The 20,229-nt window shown below is 42.4% G+C and overlaps 2 protein-coding genes across 7 annotated transcripts in view; both read right to left on the reverse strand.

Moving 5' to 3' along the window:
• Positions 1-15,917, reverse strand: part of DNASE2B (deoxyribonuclease 2 beta) — a 36,194-nt gene extending 20,277 nt beyond the window's left edge. The window contains exons 1-2 of one of the 3 annotated variants that reach the window (XM_071436395.1): positions 15,903-15,917; positions 11,786-11,897 (exon numbers count right to left, since the gene is read on the reverse strand). The gene's annotated coding sequence lies outside the window, so the exon portion shown is untranslated. Of the gene's footprint in view, positions 1-5,492; positions 5,595-5,712; positions 5,746-11,785; positions 11,898-15,902 lie in introns of those variants that run through there. The other 2 variants (XM_071436394.1, XM_071436397.1) reach the window with 2 other exon arrangements.
• SAMD13 (sterile alpha motif domain containing 13) lies at positions 4,486-18,559 on the reverse strand. 4 transcript variants are annotated; one of them, XR_011680617.1, is made up of 5 exons: positions 17,322-17,478; positions 15,903-15,983; positions 11,786-11,897; positions 6,527-6,948; positions 4,486-5,594 (listed from the first exon to the last, which is right to left on the reverse strand). XR_011680617.1 is itself a non-coding variant. In XM_071436400.1 (4 exons), exons 2-4 carry the CDS (start codon positions 15,953-15,955, stop codon positions 6,805-6,807), a joined length of 309 nt encoding a protein of 102 aa, XP_071292501.1. In that variant the 5' UTR covers positions 15,956-15,983; positions 17,628-18,559; the 3' UTR covers positions 5,787-6,804. The 4 variants fall into 4 exon arrangements, 3 of the variants coding, with proteins under 3 accessions (XP_071292501.1, XP_071292499.1, XP_071292500.1); XM_071436400.1 differs by lacking the exons at positions 4,486-5,594; positions 17,322-17,478 and adding an exon at positions 17,628-18,559 and having other exon boundaries at positions 5,787-6,948; XM_071436398.1 differs by lacking the exon at positions 4,486-5,594 and having other exon boundaries at positions 5,787-6,948.
• Between the last annotated feature and the right edge of the window lie 1,670 nt (positions 18,560-20,229).

The following is a 20,229-nucleotide window of genomic DNA, read 5'->3' on the forward strand; positions in this document are numbered from 1 at the left end:
GAGCCAACAAACACACACATCACTCATTCAGTGTAGTTTGTATAAACCTCCACAGACAGGCAGACATTGACTGTCTTTGGAGCATCTCAGTGCAGCTCCATCCAGCACTGCAAACCTGAGTCACTTACGTGGGCAGATTGCTTTTCTAAAGAAAGTACTCAGGCAATCGGAAGCAGCCCCAGTTTCCCATATGGCAACAAGATTAGGGTAACAGTGGCATAAATCATTCTTGAAAATGTGAGTTAGCCAGACTCACTTGGGCCTGAAATCTGACCAAATTCCCACTGGCTTCATTAGATTCAGTCTCCACGATGGACTTGCATTAATTTCATTCAGACAGATGTTTTTTCAGTTCCTGTCCTAAGGAGCTGTTCAAGTTGCTTACTGTGTTTTACTCAGAAGCAGCTGTGATGCTTTGCTGATGCCATCACACTTGATGAAAATGAGCAGCAGCTTGCAGGTTGTAAAATTGCTGTTTAAAATACAACTTCTTGCTGATAACATGAACCTTGCTGGTCCTGGGCTACATCCCAGTAGTTCATAGGGGATGGAGTCTCCTACCAACAAACAGACTATTTCAAGTGCACAAACATATTATCTCTTTAGTCTTTGATTCTTTCCCATCCTGCTTCTGTTCAATTCTGATAAATGCCCAGGACAGTCCAACACAGCCTGCCTCAGCTGCTCATCATGCTCCACGCACAACCAATGTCACCCAGATAAAATGTACCAGCTAAACTCATCAGCCAGTACCTAAACCAGAGAACAGATGTCACTGTCAGGGTCAGGACAAGTCATCTGTCTTCCCTGACTGTATTATTCTATATATATTGTTATCTGCTTTCCAGTATACATTTAAACTATTACAGCTACTATTTTTTTTCCTTCCTTAGAGTTGTCTTCTTCCTTTCTTAATTTAACCTTGCTTTTATCAAGAGTACATAATCCTGACTCTAAGTTAAGCTGAGCTACTTGAAGTGACCAAAAAACTGTTTCTGGCTAAAAATCTCAAAATAAATACTTCTGAATTTAGAATTACACTATTTTTATATATACAGCAGCCAACCAGATCCCTCCTGGAAAGTGCACAGCTGTATCAAGAAAGGGAACATATGAAATATTTCCAGTTACTGGATCAAAAATATCAGCTCACATGTCAGCTACAATATAAAATGTTTTTTGAGAGCTTCACCATTCATAGCAGCCTGAGAAAGACACACACAAGTACCTGAGTGCATGCACACACACATGTATGTGTATAAAACATGAGTATAAATGACACTTACTGTGTCATTTATACAGATCAGCTGATGTATGTAGGACTAATCTATGTCAATCACATCAGAAAAAAATGATGATCTGGGGTTAGTTGTTGCTAAAACAAAAAAACAACCCAAACAATACTGGAGGGATTCAAAATTAGATAAACCAGGGGGTAGAGCAACCTTTGATTCAGAGGGAAATACAACAGAAATTCAGCGTGCCTGAGTACTGTGGAGGGCTTCTGCCATTCTCAAGTGTGGCATTAGGAATGAATTTCTACATTACATCTGACTGAAAAAGACAAGAGTTCAAGTTTTAATGACCTTACACCCCTGCAATGTTTTCAAATCCTCTAGACACACATATTTCCAGGCAGGAAGGCCCAGGCAAACTGGGGAGTGTTAATTATGCAGAAGGGAGGAGGGAATTTGAAGAGCGTCCTTGTGAAACAGGGTTGCTACATCCAGGCACACACCCATTTCCACATTTCTCTCCCCACAGTTTGGCCACCAGCTTGTGAACAAACTCACCCTTACTTTGACTTCCTTCTTACAAGTTCCTTACTTTGACTTCCTTCCTCCTTCCACAATCCACTAAGACAAGACAAAGCAATGTTACTCTTGAATCCAAAAGATCAGTGCAAATGATGAGCCTTCCCTCCCTTTTCTGATAAAATTTAGCTGCTAAAATCAGAGGCATCCTCAATATAGTAAGTACCAAAGAGTGTACTCTATAGAGGGGCAGCTGGATTATAGCAATCATCCAAAAAAGGGAAGAGAACATCCTGAGATGAATGCAAGTCTGCCAATGCCAAGACGTGTGCTGCTGCCTTATCAGCAGATCAGCTGATAGTAGAGCAGTTGTAACTGCTGACTGCTCCTTCAGCAAGGATGCTCACGAGAGCAGCATACAAATAAACACTGGTCTCCAGCACTCACCAGCAGCCCTCAGCAACAATGAAACCCTCACATGGAGACCAACAACCACTTACAGTCTTCAAGGGGCTCCCCTTAGCCTCTCCAGGTGCCTGAGGTTGCATTTCCCAAATTTATAGCAACTACAGACCAATGTTATTCTGGGAATTGAACACACACTGAAGATCCAACTGAACATCACTAAATCAACTCCCTAATTACAGGGGCTAAGCAAAAAGTAATTTGATGACCTTGTTACGCTATTAAAAAGAAGACAGACTTTCCCAATAGGAATGAAAGTTACTTATTAAATCTACCCATTCTTCCAATGGAGACTGCCCCTGCCAATGGGCTAATGACAGCCACTGTCCTCAGCACTTCCCTTGGGGAAACTGCTGTCCAAACTGAGCAACACAGAGGTGATGGAATGGGACATGGCTGAGATCTCTTGGATCACATCTCCATGCACCAAGTCCTCTCATTTGATGAAGAAGCCAATCCATTGCCTGTGTAAATTGCCTGAGGTGAAGGAGAGAGTAAAGCAGACCCTCCTCTGCAGTGCTCCACTCACCCTGCTGCTTATGAGCCAGTGATTGTTACACCCTCCAACATGCACATTTACAGTCATTTCATTTCCCACATGACTTTTGGGCCAAAAGCCATTCCTAGAAGAGAAGGAACTGCTGTTCTGACTTGGAAGTAAAAAACCAGAATGAAGACAAAGTAAGGTAATATTTTTCTGGTCCCACTCAGACTCAGCGTTTGTACAATATTGCCATTTAAAAAATGAGAAATAAATGTGCAGCCGCTGTCAGACTCACAAAAAATAAGACCCTCTGATTTTAAAACAACTGCCACTGTAACTTAAGTGTGCCACTGGAAAGAGGATTGCTGAAGACAAAAGATCAATTAAATGCTGATTTTTTAAAAGAGGAAGAGGGAAAGGACTTGGCAGAATTTGAACACACTGGAAAAGGCAGGGAGAAGAAGGAAGAGTTCATTTAGCAATTAATGCCTGACATTGACAGCCTAATGAGACATTTTGCCAGGGTCATTTCTAACCAGGAGTGATGCATGGGAGCCTCCCCCCCTTGTTATAGTTGTTGAATCTTGTCTTATTATTATATGGGCAAAGAATCTTCTGCAACCTGAACAAGTGCAGCACATTAGAACAAACTGGGACCAATAACATGTAGGCATGGGAGACAGCAGCAAGCAGTCAGAACCATTTTTTCTGGGCTGAGAAAGTGGTCCTGGTGGACAGGTACTGGCACAGATCCCATACTTTGCTGACAGGTGCCTTACACATGCTTTATTGTGTGGTACTTGGCTCTGTTTGGATGCAAAGAGAATGTGCCATGTTGTGTATTGACAGCTTTAGAGGAAAGTGACCAGAGCTGATGAATAATTCCTATACATTTCACACCCATTATACCAGAACAGACATATTGTAATGCTTTGAAATCATTTTAAAAGCATATAAAAGATTCTGATAGATTTGCACTTCTGATATTTGGAGAGAGGAAAGACAGGGAAGACCTTGGCTGCAGCATGACACTTCTTGTGCTGACTGACAGCAGGGCAGGGGAGCTCAGTGCTGCTTTATTCCTTAAAGCTGCCTCCAGGAGAAGGGCACTTTCTAAATTGTGATTCAGTGTGAAAGCCAAGACCTTCATCACACTCACCCCCTGGATCAGCTGAGCAGTCAGAGGCTGGCAGCTTAACCATCACCCAGGGCACAGGCAGGGCTTTTAAGGGAGAGGGACTCTCCCAGCTGCAGGCACATATAAGGGCATGATTTAAATTGGATTCCTGCATAGCTCTGCAACTCAGAGCTGCAGTACTGACATGGGATCCAGTAATGCCTATCAGTTGCTTCCTCATCTCAACAGCAGCTGTGTTTTCTGCAAGAGGAATGGTAGCTAAAAATAATCTGGCTTTGACTTCCTCTTTTAAACCCTTCAGTCTCTTTGAAAGATTTTTTGTTCTTCCAGAAACGGCAAAGAGAATGTAAGAGACAAAACCAGAACAGTCAACTGCACAAAGACAAGAGCAGCATTAGAAAGCTCAGAGAACAGTAGGAAACTACAATAAAAATCAGCGACAGTAAAAAATTGTCACAGTTTTGACCAATATTTTCCAAATTCCTTTTTGCACTTGCAATGAGATTCCTGTTATGCTTTTGCTTGTATGACTCAGTGGTGCTGAGAAAAGGGGAAATAAAATCTGGATGTTTCTGAATGCAATTCATTTGCTCATTAAACATATTAAAAGAAAGAACTTTGTTCAGTAGTCATCAAATGCACTCTCATGTCTGCACAGTGGAGATTTTTACTCCCTCTTGGAATAAGTACATTTTACTTCAAATTCTGTCTTCCACAGGACCACAAAATGTAAATCCCATACCAAACATGCAAATGGAGAAAAAAAAGAATATTCAATTAATCCATCCATAACACGGCACTATGTATTCTCATCCAAAATAATTCTACACATACAGTGCAGGTTAGCATGTCCAGGATACTTTCATGATCCTTTTCATAAGCACACCTAATTCTATATTAAAATATTTAGGAGTTTCATGTATAATTTTTAAATTGCAATCCAAAATTTGCCAGATACAGACTATAGCTCAAAATTCCCCATGGCAGGGTTGATGATCTCTATTTGAATCTAGTCTTCCAGCAGAGCTCTACTCCCAGCAGGTATCTGTGGACATGACCAAACTATAAATAAAATCATAAACAGAATTCAGACCATGACTTACAAACCTGCTGCTAACAGACCAATGCCTGAAGTAAGGTCAGTACAATGGACAGTCAAAGAAATGATGAATACATCTCTGTCCTATTGTCTCAAATTCCAAATAAATACACTGTACCATGTAAAGGTTAGGAAGAATCCAAGAAAGCATGCTGCTGTATATATTTATGTAATACAGCATATACCATGAGCTTCACCTATGGCATAGGTATTAGCATGGCTTTGCCCCTTCTCTCCCCTCTCTCCCTTTAACCAAGGCATGAACAGCCACCTCACACTTGGCCAAGTCAAAGTGAAGACAGGGCCACTATCCAGGCAGGAGATTTCAGGAGTTTCTCCTTCCTCTCCCTGAATCCTGTTCCCACTTTCACCACACTCTCATGCTTAATTCCTCCTTCCTTGTTCCTCTGCTCAGCATCACTGATGCAAGCCCATATTCCCCATTTCAGGGCTCATGGCAAAGCTCTCTGGGCCAGAGATGATGGTGAGCCCAGACAGGGTTTAGCAGCATCCTTGAGCTGTCTCCAGACATTCTGGGATAAATGGACCCACCCTGTGTACCAGGGCCAGCACAGCAGCTCCGCAGCACTGACAGCTCCATGCACGGGTAAGGGAAACACAGATGTTACTGGTGAACTGTGGCCAGGGCTTCTCCTTCAGCAGTAAGTAACACCAGAGAAGAAAGAACAAAAATAATTAAATCTTTAAATATTATGGTAGGTAATGTTACAAGTAATCACAAGAACATAGAATAGTAAGTAGATTTTGATACCTTTTTAATAGGAAAATGGAGGAAAGGAGCTCCAGTATACCACAACAGAGAAATAAAAGATCTGTAAAGTAAACTGAATCCAAACATAAGCAATGTTTTATTGGGATATAGCAAGCAACCTATCAAATAGGGAACCAGTACAAACAGATTGAACATGACTCTCTTTTAACAGAGATGTATGGTGACAAGACAGCTTCTTTCAGTTCTTAAAACAAGTATTCAAAGTGTTAAGTAAAGCATTAAAAAAAAATCAATCATTACAACACCAAAGACAGACAATATTAAAAATGTGCAGAATTTTACTTTTTACAAATTTCTGCATAATGTTAGAAAACAATCATAAATTAAAAAAGGAATAAAATGAAGCTTTTTTTGTTTGCAAAGCAACACAAACCCTTAAAAACCAACTATATTTTACATAGGACTACTATTAAAAACAGGTGAAAAGCTGAAAATTTAAAGGACAGCAAAAAATACACAAGTCAGTTTCACCTGTCAGCAACACCTTCTGCTATCGAAGGAGTTATGTTAGTTCTATGTACAGCTTTAAACATTGCAGCATACCACAAGTAAACCTTAATAAGGTCAAAATAGGACCCTCTGCAAAAAAGGGTGACTTGGCAAGTGTCAGTCCCATCCTGAAATTATAAGTAGCAATTATTTTAGTAGGTCTTTAGTGTAAACCAAAACCTACTTTAATTGGTTCCTCTCTCTAAAGATGCATGTAAACTTCGGGGTTGTTTTTGTTTAATTTTTTGGTATCTTAATTAATGAAATCAAGAACATGTCTGGCTCAAAAATGAGAATGACATACCTCCCTTTTGTTCTGGATACAGTGATGTAGCTATCTCAACATGCTCATTGACACTTCCTAAAAGAGAAAATCATTATGTACTATGTAAAAAATACACACCACCTCTCTCAGTTCAGACTCAGCATATAGTATATTGCCAGCTCTATCCAATAGGATATATATTCTAATTTGGTTTAAACTCTTAATAGATATATTCTCTCTTTACAAAGTTCCATCACATGAAACCAAATTGCTTATTTTTCCCTTGAGGCACAGCATGACCCCAATTAGACAATTAGCTATAAAGAGTTGTTCTTTAGATGTTGTGTCTGTAGAGGTTTTACGTGATATTCATAGATTTTCAGCGCAGGCCCCAGTTTTAATGAAAGTCCAGTCAGTACATCATTTCTTGTCATCAACAGTAATGATTTCCCATCAATTTCCTATAAGAAGAATTAAAGAATTGATAAAGACAAATATACAAATCTAACAGAGGAGAACAGTCATGCAACAAATGGAATACTACTATAGAGGATCACTGAGGAAAATAGTAGCCTTGATTTTCCTGAAACCATCTTCACAGCTGCTAAATTCTGCTTGCTGTCTGTTTTTCAAGTGCTCACCTGTGCTGACTAAGGCATAAATACTATTTAGTCAAGCACAAAATCCAAATGAGCCTAATTTCAAAATTCTCTCCTTGTAAACCCTTTTCTAATTAATAGGTACAAGTGAAGAATGCCTAATTATCAGCCATTTAGGGAAGGATACTCCTAAGAATGCAGCTTATGAAGTGCATTTCAGAAGAATTACTATTGACAGCAATATGCAAGTTTAAACTAGTGAATATCTGCTAATAACTTCAGGTGCCTTCTTTAAAAGGCCAACCTTCCCATGCATCCTGTGGGGGGAAAAAAAGGAAAAGACTCTTGCAATCAGAAATATTGGAAGGGCCTAACTAGAGCTTGACACACTGAGAGAACTTCTCTTCCTCTACTTTTAAGGGAAAACGAGAAAAGCAGCAACTTGTCAGCTTAAGTTTCAACAGCCCCGACACTTTCCTGCTTAAAATACCTCTTGTAAATCACAGATATGGTGGGATTCTTTTTCCTCTCAGACCTTGACCTTCTGACCTGTTTAGGTTAGAAATCCTGAAGGCTTTGGATTTCTGTTTTCCATCTCAAAACCTTGACATATGCTTGAAAACTTCCTCCAAATAATTTTTAAACTCGAAATGGAAGAGAAAGAATCCACATCTCTCCACTCCCTTCTATTATCTTGGAAATATCAGAGATCCAATCCTTGATTACAATGCAACATGAAAAGAAGACTTCTATTAGAGCTCAGCAGGAATTTGTCAAGATGGATCTCTCTTAAAATTTGATAAATTTTATAAATGCAAAATACATGGACAAACCACAACATAGTCAAAGATCAGCTGAAAGTGGCATTTTAAAAAAATATCCCCAAGATGTATACAACTACTAATCCCTCAGGGGAGCATAAAGTAACAGTAATTCTAAAAGAAAAAAAAGTTTCCAATAACTTTTTACCCAATTATAGCAGGTGCCTCTTTCCAATTACTGTTGAGAATGTTAATGGAAAAAACCAGTTTCTATCCTCTCTTTTCCATTCGTCACAATTCTTTCTGTGGGAATTTTGACACCAGTGAGTGTTTTGCTCATTGCTATGACCGATCTGAAGTTGCCTTTTCTGCTGCTGTTCAACGATGCTATGGAGGAAGAACAGCCTCCAGCTTGGTAGGATCCAAATGGAGTAAATCCAGTACCTGGAATAGGAGAAACTCCAAGAATAGGAAAAAAGCATCTATTCCTTTCCCTTCTTCTTCCACAGGGTTCCCTGTGTTTTCTAGAAATGCTGGTAACTACTAAGACTTCCACTGAATAGAAAACTGATTCTTTAAACACATCTGTGTAGGAAGGAGTGATTACATATTCAGAGTTCAAGCGTTTTATATCTTTGTGTGAATTGTAAGCTTTACCTCTTTCACTTCCTTTAAGTTTTCCACATTTACCTGATCCTGCAGAATAGTCACACCTTTTTTTGCACCAGGTAAGATTTTGTATGCTCTGGTGACTTCTCTGATCTCTTCTCCGCTACTTCTCTATTTTCTGGACTTTTTCAGGGTGCAATTTCAATGCTAGCTCTCAGTATGTCTTTAAATGTTAATTGCAGAGAAACTTCTCTACACAAGTAAAGCTAACAATAATTCCCCAGGATGACCTCAGGTGCCAGGATGACCTCAACACCAATATCACACTGTCTTCAGCAAACAACCAAAGGACTGGTTAAGCTTCAAGTCCCCCCACGATCCCTTCTGCTCTAAGTGACTGAGAAATGCAAAGTTTTACAGTAAGCCAGCACACTCACGTGCTCCTCCCTACTGTGGCTCTGCCAGAAAGCAGCAGAGGACACCAGCTGATGTCAAACCCCAGTTTCCCTTCTGGTAAGGCATTGCAGTGAGGGCAGCAAACCAGCACTGGGTCACCTGGGCATATCTGGCTATCACAACACAATGCTCAAGAAGCCACATGGGCCATAACAAAGGTCAGAGCACAAGCACATCTTGAGACCTTATAAACAGCTTCAGTCTTGGACTGAGCCAGAGTGCCTTGTGCTTCCAGGGCTCCTACAGAAAGCTCAACCACAAAGTGGCAGGCTGTATTTTTCTGAAAGTGTCCACACCCTCATCCTGCAACTGCTACTCCTCCCTCTTCAGGTATCCTGTGTCCTCAACTTCTTGGCTTGTCTGATTTGCTTGCTGATGTTACGGATTTTTGTTATTAGGCAACATCCTTCAGCTGAATCTGTTTTCATCAGTGAGCTCTTTTGATTTGCTGACATCAGTGGAACTCCAAGAAGGAATAACAGATAATCATCATACAAGCATCACTTTTTACCAGCACTTACAATAGAGGTTAATAAAACATTCTGCAGCCCTTAAAATGTCTCCTAATTATCCTTAAAGTATTGTACAAAAAATTCAGGTCTTAAAGATCTTTTGAGCCACTTGTTTCAGGTGAGTCCAGATGTATTCAGATTCATCAAAGGAAAGTGTGGACCCAGTTATTGCTGTGTAAAAGCTCAGTGTAATAAAAGATGTCATGATTACATTCTGGGCTAAGGATATTTTGTAAGGAAACCATTGTGCTACCCCTACTGAAGCAGTTCAGTGGAAAACAATTTCCCAGTATTGTAGGTGAAACTGAATACTTTCCTTTACTGCTTACAATCTCATTCCTCTTCCAGTACATATTCAGGGCAGTAGATCAATGAAACTGGGTTTCTGGGGCCCAGGCAACTGCAAATGACAGAGGAAAATAGAGATGGCCAGAATTGCAGCTGCATGCCTGGTGCTCTACAGACAGAGGATGGCTAAGGGTTCAAAATGAACCTGTCTGCACTGCCATACCTGGGAGATCCTGACAAAAATACTGCAAGAACACAGGGAAAGTTAGTGGTAGCAGACAGTGTAGAAGAAACTGAACAGCACCACTGATAAGAAGTTAGGGACAGGATTGTTTATGGGGCTGTTCTTGATGCAGACAGGGAATAGGCTGGCAAACCTGGCACGTAGAACCAGGCACTTGCTGCTCCTCATGCTGCTAATGGAGAGGAAGAAGGAAGTGGCAATGACTTCTGCTGCAATTATCCATCCCTCAGCTCCTGGCCACATCCTGGTGGCAGCTGTCAGCCTCTCTTTCCAAGGTTTTAGCATAAGGTGAAGTTGGCAGTGGAATCACAGCCACACTTCTGCACATGGCTGTCCCAGCAGTGTCCTCAGTTACCCCACTGAAACCACTTATCCTCACTGCAAAATACTAATAAAGCCTATAAGGCTGCTGTTGCAGACTGATTTGCCAAAACTCAGAAATCAGCCTCACCTTTCTGCTGCAAAATCAGTAGTAATTATTTCAATATTATTGACAATAATTGTCAGCTGTGAGGCAAAGAGGTCAAAATATTTGATGGAAGCCAGAGGTATCTGTCAGTATAAGGAAAAGACTCCCAGAGACCACAATTACTTTGCCTGTATAGTTTTTAAGCCACATTTCCAGGGCTTTTGTGACATGGATGCTGGTATTAAGGAATGGACACACTCAAACATTTTCCTTTTTAGCCTGTTCACTCATCTTCAAATTCTGAAAAATTAGCAGCAGCTGCAGAAAGAACCTTCTCTGCAACCTACTAGAGAATCACCCAACACCAGGCTTTTCACCCTCAAGAACAAAGAATTAAATTTAGATACTTTGTTATATGCATCAGTTACAATCAGATTGGATTCACAGACGTGGTGCTGAAGGTCAGCAACATTACCCTGACCAAGCAGGATGTTGTTTCATGGGCAATGGACAGTCTCCCTGCCAAGCTGCCAGTAACTTGCACCAGCTCAGAACCTTGGAAGGTCGAGCCATCTATTTGGATAACTAATTACAAGTGGGGGTGACTAATTTCCTGGTAGTCACACACAAGCCTACAGACTTATCTGGGGAGGTGCTGAACAGCCAGTCTGATGTAAGTTACTTCTCTATGGAACAGGTGGGCTGTAGGCCAAGCAAGCTGACTTCCCAAGTCTGCCCCACTAACACACAGCCCCAGCTGCTGGCAGGTGAGTTACAACTGTTGAAGCTCTTTGCTGACCTAATCTACCAAAAGAAGCCTTCCATCAGTATCAGCAGTTACAAGGCCCAGAAACAAAGACCCAACCTTTTCTCAGACTGAGTCCTACAAACATGCTGTTCCTCTGCCAACTTAGTGCCAATCTGTCCTTTCCATATTCACTTGTACTGCCAAGTTCAGTGCAACAAAGCAGCCCCTTTGTCACCCTATGCCTTCACACTCACATTGTTGCTTAGAAGCCCCAGGTTTTATAAATACTCATGAGTGTAATTACACAGTACACTAAGAAAAAAGGGAATTCACATTTTAAACACCATTCACATTTTAAATAACAAGACAGTGAAACGGAGTGAGTTGTATAGGGAGACTGAGTTCAAGCCAGAAAATTTATTTAGATTTCTCACCTTTCTGAATCCTATCTTAAACAAACTCCAACTCATTATCCACAGCTTGCAGAACAAGAGAGATTATTACATTACTCAGAGATCACAGTCCCATGCATTGTCACCCAATAACAGACTCAAATCCCACCATTAATGTGGGATTTTCTCTCCCATTTTACAGTATATAACCAGGCTCACAGCAAAAATTTGCGATGTGAGAAACTGGTGGCAGTCAAAAGGTGTTTGCTAACAGATTTACCTGTTCCTGAAAAGCACTGGCTTGTTCTTCAAATCCAGCTGTTCTGAAATAATTCACAACATCAGTAACAGCCCAGTCAGCAGGATCCAGAGGTCTCCCATTCTCTAGTGAACTGCAAAGTGCAAATGCAGACAAGTAATCACTAAAGGTGTGCAGAACATCTGCTGCTGCTTTGTGCACACCTCATGTATGTCCCCCTCCTTCCTTGTTTCTGCAGGAAAAGTGTTCTTTGATACATCTCCCCCACTCCAATACAGAACAGTGTCTCCTGTTCTTTCACATTCCACCTGATGCTGGGGAAAACTGAGACCCCTCTCCTTTCAGAAAAGAAGAAAGTATATGAATCTTCACATCAGCCAAAGTAATCAGTTAGGATCTTCACACAAGTGTGCTGTCTTTGCTGTTGGAGAATGAGAACTGCCATACCTGGGGTACCAAATTCCTGCCTTTCCTGCCAAATTCCTGCAGCGTGCTTTCAGCTACACCAAGTACTTAAAGAATTATATGTGGATTATTCTTTACACAGATGAGACTGTCCTTGTAATGTGGGTAGAAATTACTGGTAGGCATCTTTACCTTGCAAAACAATAACAAATCAATTACAAACAAACAGAACTTCTCAACCAAAACAGAGGCACCAAATGATTGAACTAATTCTCAATATAGAAAATTTCCCAAAACTGTCGTTAGACTCATCTTTGGACAAATCTATGGACTTTTTAAATAGCTGTGCATCTGAGAAAACATCTGTTAAACACAATCACAATTAATTCCTTCTGTGATTAACCTCAGGAATTGTTTTCTACAAAATATTCATATTATTATCATCCTTATCCTGCATTTCTTTTCCTCAAACTACAATCACCCTGTCACAAAGATAAGGCTGGTGTATCTGAAAATTTTTAGTAAAAAAAAACAACACAGTGAGCTTGACTGCCTTTTCTACTGCAATTTATGAGGATGAAGAGCAAGATATCAAAGAAAGAGCTTCTTTAACATGTTTCCTCAACCAGAAGTCCTGAAGTTCATGCCAAATATTTCCCATCATTATACTTGCTTAACCATAATGCTAATGAAGCAATATTGAAAATGTACAGATTAGGGCAGGTGTCAGAATCCTGTCCATGTTCTGGTCTGAAGCTTAGAGGCAGGACATTGATTTCAACAGCACCAGCTGGAAAAGAAACACAGATTATACTCTCCTGACAATATTTTTGTTCTGTCCTTCAATTTTTTCTTTTCCAACTATCAGCATCTCTGCCTTGCCTAGACTTGTATGTTTTTCAGCAAAATAACTGGGTGAAGCAAGGGCACACCATTTTTCAAAGCAGCCAAATGCAATCTATACATAGAGTGCCTCCCATCGCCATTTCTATAACATCCTTATTTCTACAACTATCTGAGTCCTGGGAAGGAGGACTCATGGAAAAAATGATTTTTGCATGTCCCCAAACTCTTGAAATGTGTCTGTCAATATGGCAACGAAATCTGACCACAGGGACCATCTGCAGCCTGTGTTACACTGGGCCTTCTAAAAGCAGTTTCTTTCATTTATCACAGATCTCTGAGGAATGAGGAACAGTTTCTTACTTTTGCTCATCACATGATGACTTACTTCATGAATTGCTTCACTGATTGTGATTACACAGAAAGCAACACTCAGCAAAATTGAAAATGAGACTACATGGCCTTATCAGAACTGCACTTTTTTCTTGTGTTTTTTTTTTAAATCAAAGAATTCCTTTCAAATAAGATATTTTGGTGTTGTGCACATTCTGAGGCTTAAGAAGTAAAATGTGAAAACTGCCACACAAAATCTGCATGTATTTATAAAAGCAGCATTAGAGGAATTATATTTAAATCTTTGCATTTTCCTTAAGACACAGACTGTCACTTTCAATTACTCATTTTTACTAAAAAAAATAAACAAAATGCCAACCACTCAGTTAAAAAAAAACAAATTGAATTTAACCCTTCTTAAACAGCAAATAAAAGGTTCAGTGTGTAAAAATATCACCTAACTGTAATTTGCTTACTTCTCCAAACACTTTAATTTCAAATTAAATATGGCCCCAAACCCTCCTTCACAATTTTTTATCTCAGCTCAAGTGCTTTAGTTTTTCTTGTAGCTCCTCTTTTATCACTAGGGAGCTGCAGCTTGGTCCAGGTCCAGCCCCATCCAGGGCTCAACTGCAGTGACTTCAGGGGCTCTACCTCAGTCATTAATTAATCACAGGAATTAATTGCAAGTTCCTGCCTCAAGGAATAGCATCATGCTGGACCTCAAGTGGAGCCAATTTCCACAGCTACACTACAGCTGCAGAAGACTGGAAGGCATGAGGCAGACTGCTGAAGGCTGGCTGGATTTTAACCCATCTACCCACACAGATGTTCATTCTGCTTGTGGACTTTGTTAGTCTCCTCCTCACACTGCTGCTGACATGGCTCTATCCTTTAGTCAAGACAAGGGAATATATAATATCCATGGCTTAGCCATACACTGGCTTATGCCTCACATCCTGGATGCTTTCAAATCTTACGAGGACTGGCATTTTAGGCTTTGAAACTGGATGCTAGATGCACTAACAATGAATAAAAATTAGGCTTGTCTGTTTTTCACCACTGTCCCTGAGCCTTTATTGCCATCATGTGGCAGAAGCAGCAAGGTCTGAAAGGATATAGCTGAGAACAAACAGATTTTATCCAGCTTATTTATAGGCACTTCAAGAAAGTGTCAAATACTTCCTTTGTAGATATGCCCACATACATACAATATACATCCATCTAGAAACCACAGCCCCACAGTTTAAATACGATTTCCATCCACTCTAAAAGGCCACCTTAGCAATCAGTGGTTGAGTCTTTATCAGCCAAGCCTTGGGGAAAATGATTAAACATAAACTGTCCCTGCTTTGACTGTCTCCTTTCTCCTCCCACCCCAGAGTGCTCATTGTAGAAACCAGCCTGCCAAAGGGAAAGTGGTTTCTAAGGGACACACAATAATTATTCATAGTCACTGAATAGGAAAATGCTCTTTATGTTGGTGTGGTGTAGCCAGCATCTCAAGTGAAGGGGGAGGATGCTGATTTTAATGGCTGCCATCAGATCTTTTGATGCTTTTGATAATCAGGTGTTTTATCAGTAGCCTGAAGTGACCATTATTATTTACCTTACTCTAGTGCCTGGTAGCCTATGCATTGTCACGTTTTCTTGGACAGCTTATGTAAGAGAGATCTGAAAGAGAATAATGAGGTGCAGCTGCACAAAGTGTTGCAGCTTGACAGAACAGACTAAGAGCTTACTCTAGTATCTTTCCTTATGGTATTTTTTTTCCTTTAATATATACACATATGTGTACATCTCTCTCACCATGGCTTCTGTAATCCTAAAGCAGCAAGGCCAGATTTTTCCACACAGAATTTCACTTCTCAGACCATAATGTCATTCAGAATTGCTAGTCCTAATTAAAGAATTTCTGACCTTAAATAAATGCTTACAAAAAACTTCTATGCCTTAGCCTGTAGTTTACCACACAAAAGAAAGCGGTAGAGCAGTACACACCATGTCTGTGCCTTATTCCTCCTCTAGGTCTGAAATAACACCCCAGCAACTTCAGGCTTCTCCAATAAACAGCTTAAAGTATCTGTTTCAGAAGGGAACTGACACCTAAGTGATATCCTGCTACTACTCAGCCCCAGACAGGTGGGCTGTCAGCAGAGAAGGGCACAGAGAGGTAACTTCCACACAGGACACTTCTCCCATTAGGCACTGGTTCTGCAAAAGCCACTGACAGACAGGTGAGCAGAGGCACAGTATTGGCTACAGTGCTACCACTTGCTTTAGTGTCTGGTTGAGAGGAAAAGAAAAAACGTACTCCTAACTTAAGTTACTATCCTCTACATCTCTTCATTGCTGTACAGTCCTACCACATAACACTTTTAATCAGCTCAGTGCCCTGGACTCTTCTATTTCAAAGCTGAAATACAACAGAAGTCATTAAGAATAGGGAGGATTTGAAATGCGCAAAGATGGAGATGGGCACTGTTGCCAACCACATTAGTTCAAAGGAAAACTACATTCAAAATCCATGTGCTGTTTATGTAAAAGAAACACTTACTTTTTGACATCCAGAGAGCCATTTTCCTTGTTTTCCATGTCAACAGTTAGCATGGGGAGGATAGAAGTTTTACTTCAGCAACTGATTGATAGGGAGGAAAAAAAAAGCTGTGTTTAATAACTGGTAGTATGACCAGTGCAGCGTAACGTAACGAAACAAGCATTCTACAGGGACACATGCATATTTCCACTTGAGAGCAACAGTGCTGTCAAAGACTGATTTCCCTGGAAGCCTGGCAAAGCTGATAGTAGCTAATGAACTAGAAAAGAAAGTTGATCTGTGCTTCAAACACAAGAAATAATTCTTGCCTGAAAATCAAGGAAAGTAATACTACATTTAATCCTTTTCACAAGTGTTAAAATTTTGATCAAACTGTATGTATTCAAATTCATGGAGATTGATGTGCATATATAGCTGTGTATCAAGAGCTTGATGGGTCTTCAGTCATCCTGTGATACAGAGGATCCAAACAGATGGAAGATCTTTAGAAAGATTTGGAAATCCATAGCCTTATTTTACAAATGTGGACTTGAATACAGATGAGCATGTCACTTATGCCCATTGTACAAATAAAGCTGGTAAGCAGAGTTACTAATTGAGCCCCAAACTCCTGAGGCCTAAATCAAGACCTCCCTTCCTGCACTAGAGCAGCTTCTCTATAGGTATGCTACACTGAACTCCAAAAGGAAAGGAGCACATGAAGGGCACAGGAGAAAATCCAATTTGTTTCCTTCCTTGCAGCACGCTGGAGTACTTTTCCATCACCCCACGGAACATGCAGAAATAACCCAAGCCTTTCCTTTCTGTCCTCAAGTAAGCCATTTCTATTTCAGAAAGCACCAGAGAACGGACCAAGGACTCAGGATGTTCTTGCTGTAGCATTAATGGATGCCAGTGAAATGTCTCAAAGCTCTGGGATACAGAATAGGGAAATCGTGCTCTTCAGCTAAAACTTTGCAAAAATAGAGAAAAGCAATTAATATTGCTGTGGGGGAAAAAAAGGAAAAAAAGGAAAAAAAGAAGACGACCCTTTATTATACACGTAGAAGCGCGTAAAGCACCAAGAACACAGTAACAAACTAATCGAAAAGATGCTTCTTCCTGCACCGCTGACCAAACAACTCCACGAATTCCCTGAAATCACTTCTCGGTTCACCTGAGATGACTGCAGACGACACCCGCACCAGCCTACCTGCGGAACGCCCCGCGCCGCGGCCGCGCACGGCCCGCAGCCCCCGGGCTCAGGGCGGGCACTCCCGCGGAGCCCGCGGGCCCGGGCGGCGGGGGCTCCCGGGGCTCCGCTTCCCGCGGCTGCGCCGGGGCTGGCACACGCGTTCAGCATCTCTCGGGCACCCGCTCGCACTGCACCACATTGTCAGTCCTGGCTGGGGGCGAGGGAAGCAAGGCAGAAAAACCTACCTACGAGCAACTAAACCGGCGCATGACTACCGGCTGCTGCGGAGCGGCGGAGCCCGCGGCCCCCGCCCCCCGGCGGCAGCGGGCGCTCCGCGGCGGCTCCGAGTGACACCGGGAGCGGCCCCGCCCGGCCCCGTGACGCGCCCGCCACACACGGACCGCCCGCGTCATGGCCGCCGCGTTAAAGGCGCCGCGCCGCGGGACCCCCGCCCGGCGGGGAGGGCACCCGGGGCCCGTCGGGCTGGGGAGGGCAGCGGGGCGGGCACGGAGCGGCGCCTCCGCCGAGCGGCTGACCCCGACAGCGCTTACCTGCTGGGGAGCCGCGGGCAGCGCCGGGGCCGCTATGGGCGCGCACGGACCTGCCGGCGGCACACGGCCGGAGAGCAACGATCGGAGCTCGGTTCTTGACTTGAGGTTCTTGGGGCCTCCTTGTGGACATTTCTGCTCCTCCTAACAAGCGGGGTGTTACAGGTAACGGGAACAAATCCCTAGTTGTTGAAGGATGCAGTACCAAGCCGAAGAAATTTTATACAAGATACGAAGTAGGAGTCGCCAGATGTTGGCAGATTGATAAAGTTACAAAAATTCATTCCTAGAATGAGTTCGTCAACACGTATGTGAGTAGCAAACACTTGGTTTTCTGTGGAACTCCTGCAGCTGCAGGCTCGGGGTGATGAGAAAGAGGAGTGACCAAGGGCAGCACAACCGAGTCACCCCCACCGTGCCACCGCCGGCACCGGGGAAAGAGAGGAGATGGAGGCACTGAGTCTGCAGACCTCACTCGTCTAAGCTCCAGACTTTATTTCACAAGGAGACCATACCCACGGGATTTATTGTACAGAAAGAATCAACTCAAAGAGCTTCCAAATTACTAAGTGTCCCACTGGCAATAAAATCTCACCCACAGAGTTTAATACAAAAGTTGTCAAGTTTTTCTGGCAACAACACTTCTTTTTTTTCTTTTTACACTATTTTTTTATCTCTTCAGTATTTCTTGATTGCTGATGTTTTCTAATGGCATATAGGCATTACCTAGATGCACTGTCAGTGCAAGGGAAATCAAGCAAGGACTATCAACACACCCTGTTTCCCCACACACGGGCTTTGTAGCCAGGGCTGCATCCCAGCCACTAATCAGGTGCCGTGACCTTTTGATTATCCATAACAGGCTGGGTTACTTCAAATTTATGGGATGTTTTACTTGAAAAATTTCCTTCTGAGTCAAGCCACTCGAATTACACGCCTGCTCTTTGCTGCAAGGCAAGGGGGGCATTACAAATTACCTGGGGATTTGCACAGAACCTACTGGTGACTTTGGCCTGATTTCTGCAGGGCTCTGACACGAGTGCCCAGCTGGCACAGACAGAGCTTGCTCAGCCACCAGAGTGGGCACCTGGGGCTGTCCCAGGCATTTTGCATCCATCTCACTCCCAGACAAAGCTTATTGCACCCTGACTGTGTGGAGACCCAGGTCACCTAACTGCTACCTGGGCACACTTACAAGCACTAAAATTACCAGCAAAGTGGGCTTTTGGGCAAAGGACTGTGGACACAACTTCCCAAACCACTTCATTTTGTCTTACTTATGTGCTGTCAGATAAATAACCAGAGCTTGCAGGAGCTTTGCAAGTAATGGCACTCAAATATCGACAGAAGCATTGAGAACAGAGGGCAGTAACAGTCCTCACAGCTTTGGGATTTAAATAAATGCAGATAAACAAAATAGAGGATTAAGCGTACAGTGCCCTAAACAAAACCCTCTTTACTTCCCATCCCAAAGTGTACTGTAAAACGTGGCATATTTGTGTTGGACAAGTTAGCCAAGCAAGGCAATTCTTTTCTGTCGCTAAAGAAATCAACATTCTAAATGAAGCCATAATGAGTTTTCTGCATCAGCTGGTTTCTAACTTTGGTAATGAACTGACATTTGAGGATACAAATATAAACGAGCTATTTTACTCACACTCTCCCTTTCATCATGTTCTTCAGTTAATCCTTTGAGTATTTGAAGTGAGGCTCACACGATTCATGCATTCCTTCTAGAGGACCTTGAACAGCAAAGAGAGGAATTTTAAGGAAATGGGTTATGGAAAAATTCAGCATGGAATATGATCTGTGGCTTGTATTTTCATTCATTGGGGTAAGGTAATTTAATTATAATGAAATTATGTCTGGAGGGAGATAAAGCAGAGAAGTGAATTAGCCTTTTGTTTGACTATTTGCATCCCACTTATGGCCAAAAAGAAAAAGTATCCAAGCCATGCAGGGAACCAAGTGAGACCAGGGTTGGTAGATCCAGGTCAAGGGGTCAGTCCTGTGTGTGTGTCTGAACTTCTGCTATCACATGAGGGGAAACATGCAAAGGTCAGTGCAGGTATTGGACACCAGTGGACCCTGTTTTCAGGGTATTGAAAAATGTCAGTTTCCTACTGCAAATCCTTCCTATCCTTTTGTTTTGTCCCTGGCAGTTAAAGAGTAGAAGACAAAATGCTCGGCACATGTGGCAAAAGGAGAGCGTAGCACCCTGCGAGCTGTGCAGAGGGTAATGAATTTCAGCTCCCTAGGGCTAAATAAAGCCCTCGGAACCTTCTTTTCAGTGCCCTGGGTAAAAAAACCATTGGGGAAGCTGAGTGAGAAAGTAACACAGGAAATCGAGGGGAAACCCCTCTCAATAAGGTGGCATTATACAGAGTAGAATGGATCTAGCCCCGTGTTAAACACGTATTTCTTTGCCAACAACGACCGAATGATTCAGCGCCCTCGGGGCCCTCGGGGAGCCCTGCGCCCTCAGCAGCAGACGCCATGCAGGCCGCGAGCCGCCGGCGCCGCGGGGGCTGCTGGGAGTTGTAGTCCCGCGGGGGCCGCGCCTTCCCCTCACGGCCCCGGCTCTGGGAGCTGCTGCTGCCGCCGG

Source organism: Agelaius tricolor, unplaced genomic scaffold (genome assembly GCF_023055355.1).
Source record: "Agelaius tricolor isolate 1412-34295 unplaced genomic scaffold, bAgeTri1.0.p SCAF_11, whole genome shotgun sequence".
Taxonomy (NCBI): domain Eukaryota; kingdom Metazoa; phylum Chordata; class Aves; order Passeriformes; family Icteridae; genus Agelaius; species Agelaius tricolor.

Coding starts and splice junctions, on each gene's coding strand:
- SAMD13 (XM_071436400.1), bottom strand. CDS start 15,955: ATGCTAACTGTTGACATGGAAAACAAGGAAAATGGCTCTCTGGATGTC. Junction 11,898..15,902: donor GGCTCTCTGGATGTCAAAAA/GTAAGTGTTTCT, acceptor TGCACTTTGCAG/TTCACTAGAGAATGGGAGAC. Junction 6,949..11,785: donor CCAGTGCTTTTCAGGAACAG/GTAAATCTGTTA, acceptor TTCTTCTTATAG/GAAATTGATGGGAAATCATT.